Source organism: Oryctolagus cuniculus, chromosome 2 (assembly GCF_051225735.1).
Source record: "Oryctolagus cuniculus isolate XC-2025 breed Fujian yellow rabbit chromosome 2, ASM5122573v1, whole genome shotgun sequence".
Taxonomy (NCBI): Eukaryota; Metazoa; Chordata; class Mammalia; order Lagomorpha; family Leporidae; genus Oryctolagus; species Oryctolagus cuniculus.
This window is the reverse complement of record NC_142868.1, coordinates 108319009-108331224: the sequence shown is the minus strand read 5'-3', so window position 1 is coordinate 108331224 and position 12216 is coordinate 108319009. Positions and strand designations below refer to the sequence as shown.

The 12216-nt window shown below is 49.5% G+C and overlaps 1 protein-coding gene across 3 annotated transcripts in view; it reads right to left on the bottom strand.

Annotated features, from left to right (window-relative positions):
* TGFBRAP1 (transforming growth factor beta receptor associated protein 1) overlaps positions 1 to 12216 on the bottom strand; it is a 63106-nt gene that overhangs the window by 28857 nt on the left and 22033 nt on the right. For all 3 annotated transcript variants that reach the window (XR_016230170.1, XM_002709746.6, XM_051834933.3), the window contains exons 3-4: positions 5417 to 5611; positions 2912 to 3066 (exon numbers count right to left, since the gene is read on the bottom strand). Coding sequence is in view for 2 of the 3 variants with exons in the window: in XM_002709746.6 (XP_002709792.2) it covers positions 2912 to 3066; positions 5417 to 5611 (350 nt within the window). In the remaining variant the exon portion in view is untranslated. The remainder of the gene's footprint in view (positions 1 to 2911; positions 3067 to 5416; positions 5612 to 12216) is intronic.

Below are 12216 nucleotides of genomic sequence, written 5' to 3'. Positions count from 1 at the left end.
TCCTGGCCACACCTGAGCAAAATCAGAGAGGTAGTCCCTGGGCAGGACGTGTGAGTTTAGAACAACACAGGGAGAGGGCAGGGAGTAGGGCAGAAAGGAACAAACCCGGGGCCAGCGCTGTGGTGTAGTAGGTCAAGCATCCACCTGCAGTGCTGGATGTGGGTAGCAGTTCGAGTCCCGGCTGCTCCACTTTCGATCCAGCTCTCTGCTATGGCCTGGGAAAGCAGTGGAAGATGCCCAAGTCCTTGGGCCCTGCACCTGCGTGCGAGACCCAGAGGGAGCTCCTGGCTCCTGGCTTCGGATGGGTGCAGCTCCGGCTATTGCGGCAATTTGGGGAGTGAACCACAGAATGAAAGACTGACTCTCTCTCTCTCTCTCTCTCTCTGTCTCTCCCTCTTTCTGTAACTCCGCCTTTCAAGTAAATAAACAAATCTTAAAAAAAAAAAAAAAAAAAAAAAAAGAGCAAACTCAACCACAATGTCAGACCGGAGAACAAGATAACCCCAATTACAACACATTGACCAGCTCCTGGTAAAGAGAGGGGGAAAAAAAGCAAAACTCAGATAAAGACTGAACACCTCTTGAGGAAAACGCCCTGTGGGGCCGGGGCTATGGCGTAGCAGGTAAAGATGCCGCCTGCAGTGTCGGCATCCCATATGGGTGCCAGTTCGAGACCTGGCTGCTGTTCCACTTCCAATCCAGCTCTCTGCTATGGCCTGGGAAAGCAGTAGAAGATGCCCAAGTCCTTGGGCCTCTGCACCTGTGTGGAAGACCTGGAGGAAGCTCCTGGCTCCTGGCTTCAGATTGGCACAGCTCCGGCTGTTGTGGCCAACTGGAGAATGAATGGATGGAAGACCTCTCTCTCTGCCTCTCCTCTCTCTGTGTAACACTGACTTTCAAATAAATAAATAAATCTTAAAAAAAAAGAGAGAGAGAGAGAGAGAAAATGCCCTGCATTAATGTGCATGAGGTTTATGTCCTCCTGAGGGGACATGCTTGTGAAAAACCCCGGCCCCAGCCCTGTAGGGGGAGGGAAGCCGCCTCCCAGGGACCATGTGCCCATGCATCCATCCCACTGCAGGACGCGGAAGCCACACAGCGCGAAGACACAGCACGGTCACAGGCCCTGGGCCAACACAACAGCTGCTGTCTTCTTTTTGCTTTTGCTGCCCCCTGCTGAACACAAAGAGTTCAGTCTTCCTCAAGTAGGAGTCGGGAACAGATGAGACGTTTAGGGATGGTTAGGAGCAGCCTTAGCAACGTGCGTGAGCCTTGAAAGAGGGAGCAATCAGGTATGGAAAGACAACTGCCTCCGACTCTCATGCCCGTGCATGAGCCACAAAGCTGTTCTCAAGGAAGTGGGCAGAACAGGGGTTCCACAGAGGCAGGGGAGGGTGTGACGGGGAGAGGATGGTGACAGGGTACAGGGGTGTGGCAGAACAAGCTGACTGCGAGACAACCAGTAACTGAGTATCTTCAAACAGCCAGCAGAGAGATTCTGAATGTTTCCAACACAAAGAAACCACCCAGGTCTGAGCTGATGGAGGTGCCAATTACTCTAATCTGATGTGTGGGACTGTGACACTCACCCCATACACATGTACAATCCCTACGTGGTAACTGAAAACAGGAATGTTGCTAACAGTGTTTTAGGAACAAAGATGAGAAGCTTATCGGTGCTAAGGTGTAGACTAGGTGCCGCCTTTCAAATCCCATAACCACAAATTACACATTCTGGCTCTCTTCATGTTCACAATCCACCCTTTGCTGCGTAAGGCAACCGAGGCCAAAAAGCAATCAGGCAGTCATGTATGAATTTTTTTTTTTTTTTGACAGGCAGAGTGAACAGAGAGAGACAGAAAGAAAGGTCTTCCTTTTTCCGTTGGTTCACTCCCCAAGGGCCGCTGCGGCCAGCACACCACACTGATCCGATGGCAGGAGCCAGGTGCTTCTCCTGGTCTCCCATGGGGTGCAGGGCCCAAGCACTTGGGCCATCCTCCACTGCACTCCCGGGCCACAGCAGAGAGCTGGCCTGGAAGAGGAGCAACCGGGACAGAATCTGGCGCCCCGACCGGGACTAGAACCCGGGGTGCCGGCGCCACAGGCGGAGGATTAGCCTATTGAGCCGCGGCACCGGCCCATGTATGAAATTTGATGATATTATTAACTCATGGGAACTCTCTGTGATCAATCTGGACATTCATGTGCAATGCACACACGTGCACATGCGCACGCCAACATGTTTTCTTCCTCTGAAACACACAGAGTAGCCTGAACAGCCCAACAATGGGTCAACTAACAATTTAAGGGAACTTAATTATTGCACCAGTTACATTTAAAGTTGGTGTTTCTTAAGTGCATTGAGTTTTCTAAGGAAATCAACCGAATGCTCTGCAACATTCAGCACTCGATTGCCAGCAAAGCTTGTCCTGTGGCTGACAGGGATCTCAACTTGAATTCAGCCCCTCAATTCAACAAATTCAAACTCTACATTCAGAGCCCGATGAGCCTGACCTGCCTCTGTTGGTCTACAAGAATGGTGTTCTTGAGCCTTCTCTGAAAGCTCGCTGAAGAACCAAAGTGATTGGAAATACGAGCTGGTACGGTAAGTACCAGAATCAAGTCTGAAGCTCCAAGCCTCCAAACCTGACGTATCCACGGTCGGCTGTGCACTCAGTCAAGCGGTGCCAACTGCTGTTTCCTGACATCTAAAATGCGGATCTGTTCAGATTATAATGCTGGCTCCAAAGTGGACGGGTGCCTGAGTTCTCCATCGATTTCATGGGCATTTCCTCTGTAGGATTCTTACAGAAACCACACACAACCAGCAACGTGCACGGTGCGGTGCACTAGGAGGGGGCCCCACGTGCTACTGACATCTGCATGTCCTTGTCACCAGTGAGTTACAAACCTGAAATTTTTCCTTCGGAATGTTCCTCCGGGCTCCTTTGGCTAACACCAAAGCTTCTTCCACTCTGCGGCTTGAGAGAAGATCCTGTATTTGTTTCTCCAGAGGTAATGGAACCAAGATGTACACTCCTTTACTCGTGGCAACAATCACTCTTCCTGGGAAGAAAGTCAACGTTGTTGGAAAGGAAAAAAGCATACGGCCTCCAAGAAAACCAACTCCTCCCCCACTCTGCCGCGTTCTCTGAGTCTCTGAGCAATTCCATCAGTTTGCCCAATAGAATTCATACAGAAACTATAAACTGCAGGGCCTTCCTTTTCTTCCCACATTGCCAAATGTCACAAAAGGCAAACTCTTACAACTACAGTCCCAAAGAAGAACATCTGGCTTTTTGGCTTATTTGAAAGCTCTGACAAACCTAGAATCACTGTAGAAAGCACACGATCTAGCTGCAGAACTCCAACACGCGGCATTATCAGTAAGTATTAAGATACGTCTCACACAAGATACTTTCCCCATTCTTCCTGCTTCAAGCCAGTTTACATAAAACTAAGATTTTAATTCAATATTCAGAACCATGAGATGATCTGTCATATCATTCACCATCCAAATGCCTCCGAGGCTTCCCTGGCCACCGCCAATGCTGTCATCTTCCTTGTACCTGTGAGGCCTAATCCTTAAGTAGCCTGTGGAAGAGTTGGCTCTGCAGTTCACAACCAGCACCTACTACCGAACTTTCAGACGAAACTCAGCTCCCTTTCGGAGAAACTTCCAGCTAAGCATTACCTGTCCACAGGAAGCAGTTTAACGTTCTTTTCCTTTTGTCTTCTGTGTCATGATCAAAGCAGTTTTCCTCGGGCTCAAATTCTGTCCCTGCCCTGGTGTCCCTGTTGTCCAGGAAACCTCCCTCCAATCCCAGGTAGGGTGGGCTGTGTCTTCCACGTGTGCACAACACCCTGCATACGTTTCCACGCCTCAGTACACAGAGTCATATTGCAAGGGGGCTGGTCTGGCGCAGCAGGTTAAGCTGCTGCCTGCATCCCACACGGCCTCTGGTTCCAGTAATGTAATATTGCTACACAGCCCTCCGTGTCTGACTGTTACTTCTCCGACTCAACCAACTGCAGACCGAAAATGTTCAAGAAAAAAAAACAAAAAACAGCATCTGAACTGAACACGTACAGATGCTTTTCTTGTCATTTTCCTCTAAACAACATAGTCTCACAACTACTTAGATACCATTTGCATCACATTAGGTATTACGGGTAAGATGACTTAAAGTACAAGTGAGGAGAGCAGGGGTGTGGCCTGGAGGTGAATGTGTCCTTGTCCCACGTCGGAGTACCTGGGTTCAATTCCAGGCTCCAGCTCCTCACTCCAAGCTTCCAGCTGATGCAGACCCTGGGAGCCAGCGGTGATGGTTCAGGGAATTAGGTTCCTGCTACTTATGTGGGAGACCTGGATTGAGTTATGGCTCCCAGCTTTGGCCTGGCCCAGTCCTGGTTGTTACGGGCATTTGGGGAGTTTTAGCCAGTAGATGGGAGCCTCTGTCTCTTGCCTCTCAAAAAAAAATTTTTTTTAAAGTTGCATTTTTTAAATGAAGTATACAGGAAGGTATGCGTAGGCTATAAGCAGATATGAAGGCATTTTCTGGATGGGCTTGTCCATCTGCAGAGTTGGGTATCTTTGGGGGTCTTGGAACCAAGTCCCCAAGGATACTGAAGGGCCACTGAACATGTTGCTTACGTGTGTCAGTGCCCCAGCTAGCGTCTGACCCCCGCCACTGTAGGGACTGTGTGTCGTTACTGAGTTTTTAACCCCCAGCATTGAAGATCGCACTTGACCCAGGGTGGGCTGCGTTTGCTGAACCAAACTCCTTAAACGGCAAACGGACCCTGATCTCTCTCAACGTTTACGGACACTTGAAGACGTTCAAAATTAAACTGACACAAACCCTTCATCTGGCTCATTATGTCCCACAAGATGAAGACCCTTCCTGCCTGCCCTGGAAGCCCACCCTGTCCATCCTCCTCCCCTCAACACACACACACACACACACACACACACACACCATGCACTACAGTTGCCGTGCTCTGCTAGGGGGCCTGAGGTCCAGGGCTCCCTCTAATACAGGCTCCCACACCCCTTTGTCTTTCCTAGAAGGTTCTTTCACATCACATCTGCTTGGCTGGCTCCTCAGCTTCTAAACACCGCCCCCTTCAGGAAGCCCATCCTGATATGTCTAGGAAGTACCTCCTCCTCTGCTCTCCCACTGGTTCTCTCCCCACGCCCATCAAGCTCTTAGGTAGCTATCTGTTTTACGTGGCGGTCTCTCCATGAACCTTGGAGGCCTAGAAGCACTTGCCCTGCATAGAAGTCACTTGCGTTACCTGCCACGCTTAGCCAGCCCAAAGCCCAGTTCCTCATGGGCCCTTAATGCCATTTACAGAAGAGACGTCATGATACAAGGGTTCGTAAGCCAGCTAAGATGTCTCTGAGCGTCGGTACCTTCGAAGTCCTGGAGGATGTGGCCTTCCTTGAAGGGCAGGGTTTGCTTTTGCTGCTGATCCAACATGCTGTGAACCGTGATGAACTCGTCATCCAGCGCTATGACGTAGGGAAAGCAGACGGCCGCCCCAATCACATTCTCAGACCAGTGCACCGGTGCACGCTGGGATATCCCAGCGACAGTGGCAAACATGCCTAGGGCAGTTCAGAAGAAAAGTTAGGCCGACCTTCCAATACCCACAGCCCCCTTTTCCTACAGAAGTCTTGGGTGTGCAACACTCCTCAATTTCCTGCTACAGTCTTACACTTCAAGAAAGGGAAGGTAATCCAAAACATTGCACGTGGGAAGAGCACTCCCTTGGGGCCAGGGCTGTGGTGCAGCGGATTAACGCCCTGGCCTACAGCACCAGCATCCCATATGGGTGCTGGTTCGAGTCCCGGCTGCTGCACTTTGATCCAGCTCCCTGCTAATGCGCATGGGAAAGCAGTGGAGGATGGCCCAAGTGCTTGGGCCCCTGCACCCACATAGTATGAGACCCAAAAGAAGCTCCTGGCTCCTGGCTTCGGATTGGTGCAGCTACGGCTGTTGCAGCCAATTGGGGAGTGAACCAGCAGATGGAAGACCTCTCTCTACCTCTCCTTCTCTAACACTGACTTTCAAATAAATAAATAAATCTTAAAAAAAAAAAAAAAAAGAGCACTGTGGCCAGGGAGTGCAGTGAAGGATGGCCCAAGTACTTGGGCCCTGCACCCCATGGGAGACCAGGATAAGTACCTGGCTCCTGCCATCGGATCAGCGCGGTGCGCTGGCCACAGCACACTGGCCGCGGCGGCCATTGGAGGGTGAACCAACAGCAAAAGGAAGACCTTTCTCTGTCTCTCTCTCTCACTGTCCACTCTGCCTGTCAAAAAAAAAAAAAAAAAAAAAAAAAAAAGCACTGCCTTACCCAAAATGTATGTCTTGTATTTACTCCCAAAACTAAAAATGAGGTTAAAAACCAAGTTTCCACATAACCACAGGAGGATTTACAAAGCACATGTCCTCACACAGGGAAAGCAGCTACTTTTCCCTTTAGAAACAACAGTCATCTATTATCTCAACCCACATCTGTGGGTCCGCGGGTCGGCGGCTGACAGGGGGCCGGGGGCTGCGCTGGGGGTGACTTGTGCCACAGTGAGCTATGAGCTGGCCAGGCTTCTCCCTTCCTGGCACAGGCACAAGAGAACAGGCCAATTGTGCAAGCAGCTCCCCCAACCTCTATCCATTGACTGTTAAGAACGGCAAGGCGGGGAGGGGGTTGAAGGGGAGGTTGCCCTGGTGCTGTGGCACAGTAGGCTAAGCCTCTGGCTACAGTGCCAACATCCCCTATGGGTGCAAGTTCGTGTCCCAGCAATAGAAGATGTCCCAAGTGCTTGGGCCCCTGCACCCACATGGGAGACCTGGAAGAAGTTCCTGGCTCCTGGCTTCAGATCTGCCCAAGTCCAGCCATTGTGGTCATTTGGGGAGTGAACCAGTGGATGGAAGACCTTTCTCTCTCTCTCTCCCTCTTTCCGTCTGTAACTCTACCGCTCAAGGAAATAAAAATTCAAAAAAAAAAAAAAAAAAAAAACAATGGAGCAGCTACAGGGAGGGGTGAAAAGTTAGCCATGAATGTTATATATTCTTAGTGTGTACGTGTGTGTGAGAGGCAGCTCTGCTATAATGATTCTGTCACCGTGAAAAAGGTACTGCCAAATCACGTAAGGAGCTTTGCAAACTTTCTTTCATACCCAGCCCTCCAACCAGGCTGCCTCTGTTACAGCTCTCCCTCCCGCATTCACTGCCCACATCGCCACTGCACACCTGCTACGTGGCAGGCACTCCATGTTTAGAGCTGCAGTCTGATACCGGGTAACTGGTACACGTGATGTGTACACTGACAATACCGTGCACACTCTATAACGCTGGAGTAGGACAGGTCCTGCAATTCAAGGCAGAGCGCAGTGACGCATCTGTCTGTGAAAACTTCTGTAATACACGCAGTGGTTCTAAGATGGACATAAAACACTAAAGTAGCCATTTCTGGGGCTGGTGCTGTGGCACCGTGGATCAAGCTGCTGCCTGCAGTGCTGGAAACCCATATGGGCACAGATTTGAATCCTGGTGGCTCCACTTCCCATCCAGCTCCCTGCTAATGAACTGGGAAAGCAATGGAAGATGGCCCAAGTGTTTGTACCCCTGCCACCCATGTGGGAGACACAAATGAAGCTCCTGGCTTCAGTCTGAAGTGGAGAGGCAGAAACAGGGAGAGAGAGAGAGATCTTCCATATGCTGATTTACTGCCTAAATGGCCCCTACAGCTGGAGCTGGGTGAATCCGAAGCCAGGAGTCAGCAGCTTCTTCTAAGTCTCCCATGCAGATGCAGGGGCCCAAGGACTTCAGCCATCTTCTACTGCTTTCCCAAGCCATAGCAGAGAGCTGCATTGGAAGTGGAGAAGCCGGGACTAGAACCGGCACCCATATGGGATGCCGGTGCTTCAGGGGATGGCTTTACCCACTATGCCACAGCCCCGGCCCCTCTCCACGCATTTAAAAACAGTAAGGTAAAGAGAGCCTACATGAAGAAAGAAAAGGGACTTGAACACACTGGTTCTGTGACATGCTCTCCACCCAAGCATTTGGCAAAATGCAAAGTCAGGAAGAGACCAGCGTTGAGTAATCCCGAACCTTCCACTGGATTTCGGGTCAAATACCATGCTCTGTGCAGCACAGCTGCCACATAACACAGACACCAACTACACTGTCGGCCTGACCCCACACTCACGGCAAAGTCACCGCAGCTATCGGCTTCAGGCTGGGCAGCACCTGCTCGGGGGACTGTGTCGTGCAGACGCCCTGATTAATGTTCTCCAAATAAAAAGGGCAGAAACTAGAGGTCAAGAGCACAGGCTTGGGGCAGCGCTGTAGCACAGTGCGTTAAGCTGCCTGCCACACTGACGTCCCACATCAGAGCACCGGTTCGAGTCCCGGCTGCTCTACTTCCAATTCAGTTCTCTGCTAATATACCTAGAAAAGTAGTTGAAGATGGCTCAGGCTCCCACCACTCATAAAGGAGACCCAGGTGGAGTTTTAGGCTGGGCCAGGGTGTTGCAGTCATTTAAGGAATGAATCAGCAGATGGGAGATGTCTCTCTGTAACTCTGCCTTTCAAATAAATAAATCTTTACCAAAAAACAAAAACAAAAACAAAAACAAAAAAACACCACAAATGCTTCTTCACTAAAGGTTAAGCAAAGAATTCACTAAAATAAAAGAGCAGAGCAGAAACTGGCCAATGAGGCAGAAGGAAAAGAGCGCAGAGACCCAGCAAGGAAACACGGGAACTGACACCCAGCCAACCACGGGCACACTTCAGAAACGCTGTGCCAAGCAAAACGAGGTCAGTTTACTGGGGTGCAAAAACCATTTGAAATCTACAGGATTTTTTTTTCCAAACTATGTAATTTTCATGAACTTTTTGAAGGCTCCCCCGTATGCATGGATTTCAAAATTTTTCTGTAGTAAAATCGAAGGCTTTGAATGCCACTTTCCATGAACTTTTTGAAATTATCTCATTATTCTACTCTTGCTACGAAGGCGGTGACAGCTATTGTTTCTATACTGGTGCAGGAGTGTAAACACCGTTAACATGCAAATATAACCAATTTGTCAGTGGTATGGTTTTTTAAAAATTTATTTATTTGTATTCATTTTCTATCTTTATTTTTTAAAAGATTTGTTTATTTCTTTGAAAGTCAGAGTTACAGAGAGAGGCAGTGGGGCACAGAGAAACAGAGAGAGAGAGATCCTCTATCTGCTGATTTACTCCCCAGATGGCCTCAACGGCCAGGGCTGGGCCAGGCTGAGGCCAGGAGCCAGGAGCTTCATCCAGGTCTCCCATGCAGGTAGCAGGGGCCCAGACACTTGGGCCATCTTCTTCTGCTTTTCCCAGCCCATTAGCAGGGAGCTATATCAGAAGTGGAACAGCCAGGACACGAACAAGCACCCATACAGCATGCCAGTATTGCAGGCAGTGGGGCTTTACTTACTATGCCACAATGCCAGCTCCTGTTTTCATTTATATGAAAGGCAGAGAGAGAGACTGACTCCAACTTCCCGCTGATGCAGACCTTGGGAGGCCGCGGCGATGGCTCCAGGGACCGGGCCCCCTGCCAGTCACATGGGAGCCCTGGAGTGCGCTCCCAGCTCCCAGCTCTAGCACTCTAACCACTGGGGCATTCAGGGAATGAACTAGAGGATGGGAGCACTCTGTCTCCACATCTCTCTGTCTCTTAAATAAGTAAACGTAAAAAAAAAAAAATGGCATGGAGACACCATTTCTCATGGACTGTGGTGGCAAAAATACAATGGTCTGGACAACACCCCCTGCTGGCAGAGCTGGGGAGGGACAGGCACTGGCATACACCGCTGCACAGAATATAAAATCGCACAGCCTTTATGCAGGGGGACACGGCAACACCCAGCAGGACTCAAACGCATCTCTACTTTGACTTAGCAATGCCACATCTAGAGAGCTTTCCCATAGACACACTGGAAAAAAAAAAAAGCCACAGAAACATGAGTGTGATTTAATAACAGGAAGCCGGAAAAACCCCAGATGTCACCCCTAGGAGTCTGTCTAATTGAATGAACAGTGGAACCCCCCATGCAGTAGCTCAAGTGTGCAGGAGGACTCTGTACTATACCATGAGGCGATGCTCATAATAGATGAAGAGAAAAGCAAGGGGAAGAGAGGGTGCCATCATTTAGCCCAGAAAGAGGGAGAGACCGATATTTCCATATCTGCTTAGATGTCTTACTGAACAATGAAAGGATAAACCCTAAAAAAACAAAGAGTACCCCCAGGGGAAGAGGGGAGACAAGGTGCAAACCGCTTTAATTACATCTTGCTGGACTGATCTGCCTTAGAACTTTGTAAATATTTATACAATCCAAAAGATTAAATCAACTAAAGCAATTGCTGTGAAACCTACGGTGAAATGAAACAAATCAATCTAACCGGACATGCAGCTGGTGGTACAACCACACGGAAGGGCACTGTTGCAAGTGGCTTCGGAACACAGTAATTTGACCACATATTCCTAATACCCTAAGGACAAAGAGAACTGCAATCAAGCTTTTTCCAGTAATTACATTGTGGGAACTATGGTGCTGGCACTGTTATTCTGTCCCAGGGACTGCGGGACACACTGAAGGGATAATTATGTGGGCAGAGAAGATCTTTGATGTGGCTGAAAGCAGGCACCAGGTTCTAGCAATATGATCTCACGTGGGAGTTACCTTAAAAAAAAAAAAAAAGTCTACTTCCTGCACCGTCTACTGAAAAGGCCTAGAGAATGGACAACGTGTACCTCCAGCCCCAAGCTGCGTTCTATACATGTCTGGGCTCAGTGGGGTTAACAGCTGACCCAGACCTGGGGCAGGAGATGCACAAGAAGAGGGGACAACCCTCCAGAAGGCAAAGCAGCCATGACACTTCCAGGGGTTCACCCTGAAATACACGCCCCCTGCCCAGGCACTGTTTCAACTTCGGGGGTTCACAACCACGCTTTTTCAAAAGTCTTTTTCTGGAAGTGGAAGATGGAAGGGACCGCCCTACTGGGAACTGTCCCATCCTGACTTGTTAAACAAAGTTCTCAGGAGGGGAGGGGGTAATGCGAATGTTCATGGAGGTCTTGCTCCTCAGAACGGAGGAAGGAAGAGTGGACAGAGGCAGTGCTGCCATTTCCAGCCCCTAAGGAGGCAACACACACAGGCAATAGGGGTGGACAGCCGTTATCACAGACAGACTAAGAAGGCCCGAGGTCACCCTGATGGGAGCTCCTCACCGCAGGGAAGTGGTTGTGCCTTGTCCCCCAAGACAAGCAAATAACACAAACTTCCATCTCCTAATTACCCATTTTCGGGAAACACCAAGTGGTCAAGGTAGCATGGCCAACAACACTAGGGAGACAAAGTCATCAAAATAAAGGTGGAGGGAAGCTGTAGGGGAAACCATGCCATTTCTTCAACAACAACAACAACAACAAAATTACGGAAAAAGAATAAGAGAAGGAGAGGAAACCAAGGTAAAAGAAGCTTCACAAATCTATCAACCCACCGCAGTGTCCAGGGCCTCATGTGCAACTGATTCAGATAAATGCAAACATAAGGAAGGGGGCGCTGTGGCACATGGGTTAGGCCACTGCTTGGAGTCCCGCATGCCGTACTGCAGTACCTGCTTTGAGACCCAGCACCTCTGCTTCTGATCCAGCTTCGTGCCACAGCATCCTGCAGGGCATCAGAGGACGGCTCAACTGCTTGGGGCACTGCTGTCCATGAGGGAGACCCTCTGGGCACCTGATTTGGGGCTAGGCTATTTATTCCTTAAATGAGGGCATTTGAAAAATAAACTAGCAGACAGAAGACCTCTCTGTGTCACTCTGTCTTCTGAGTAGATGACAATAAATAGGCAAAAAGAAAAACAAAACATTCAGAGTTGTGCAATTAGCCCAGCAGTTTGTATGTCCACATCCCATACGGAAGCACCTAGGTTCAATTCCTAGCTCTGGCTCCTGCCTCCAGCTTCCTGCTAATGAAGATCCTGGGACACGATGGTTATAACTCAAGTAGTTAGGTCCCTGTCACCCACATGGGAGATCGGGATTGAGTTCCTGGCTTCGGACTGGCCACTGCAGTCATGCGGAGAGTAAATTAGTAGATGAAAGCTCTCTCTCTCTCCCCCTCCTCTCATTCTCTCTGCCTCACAAATAAATTAAACA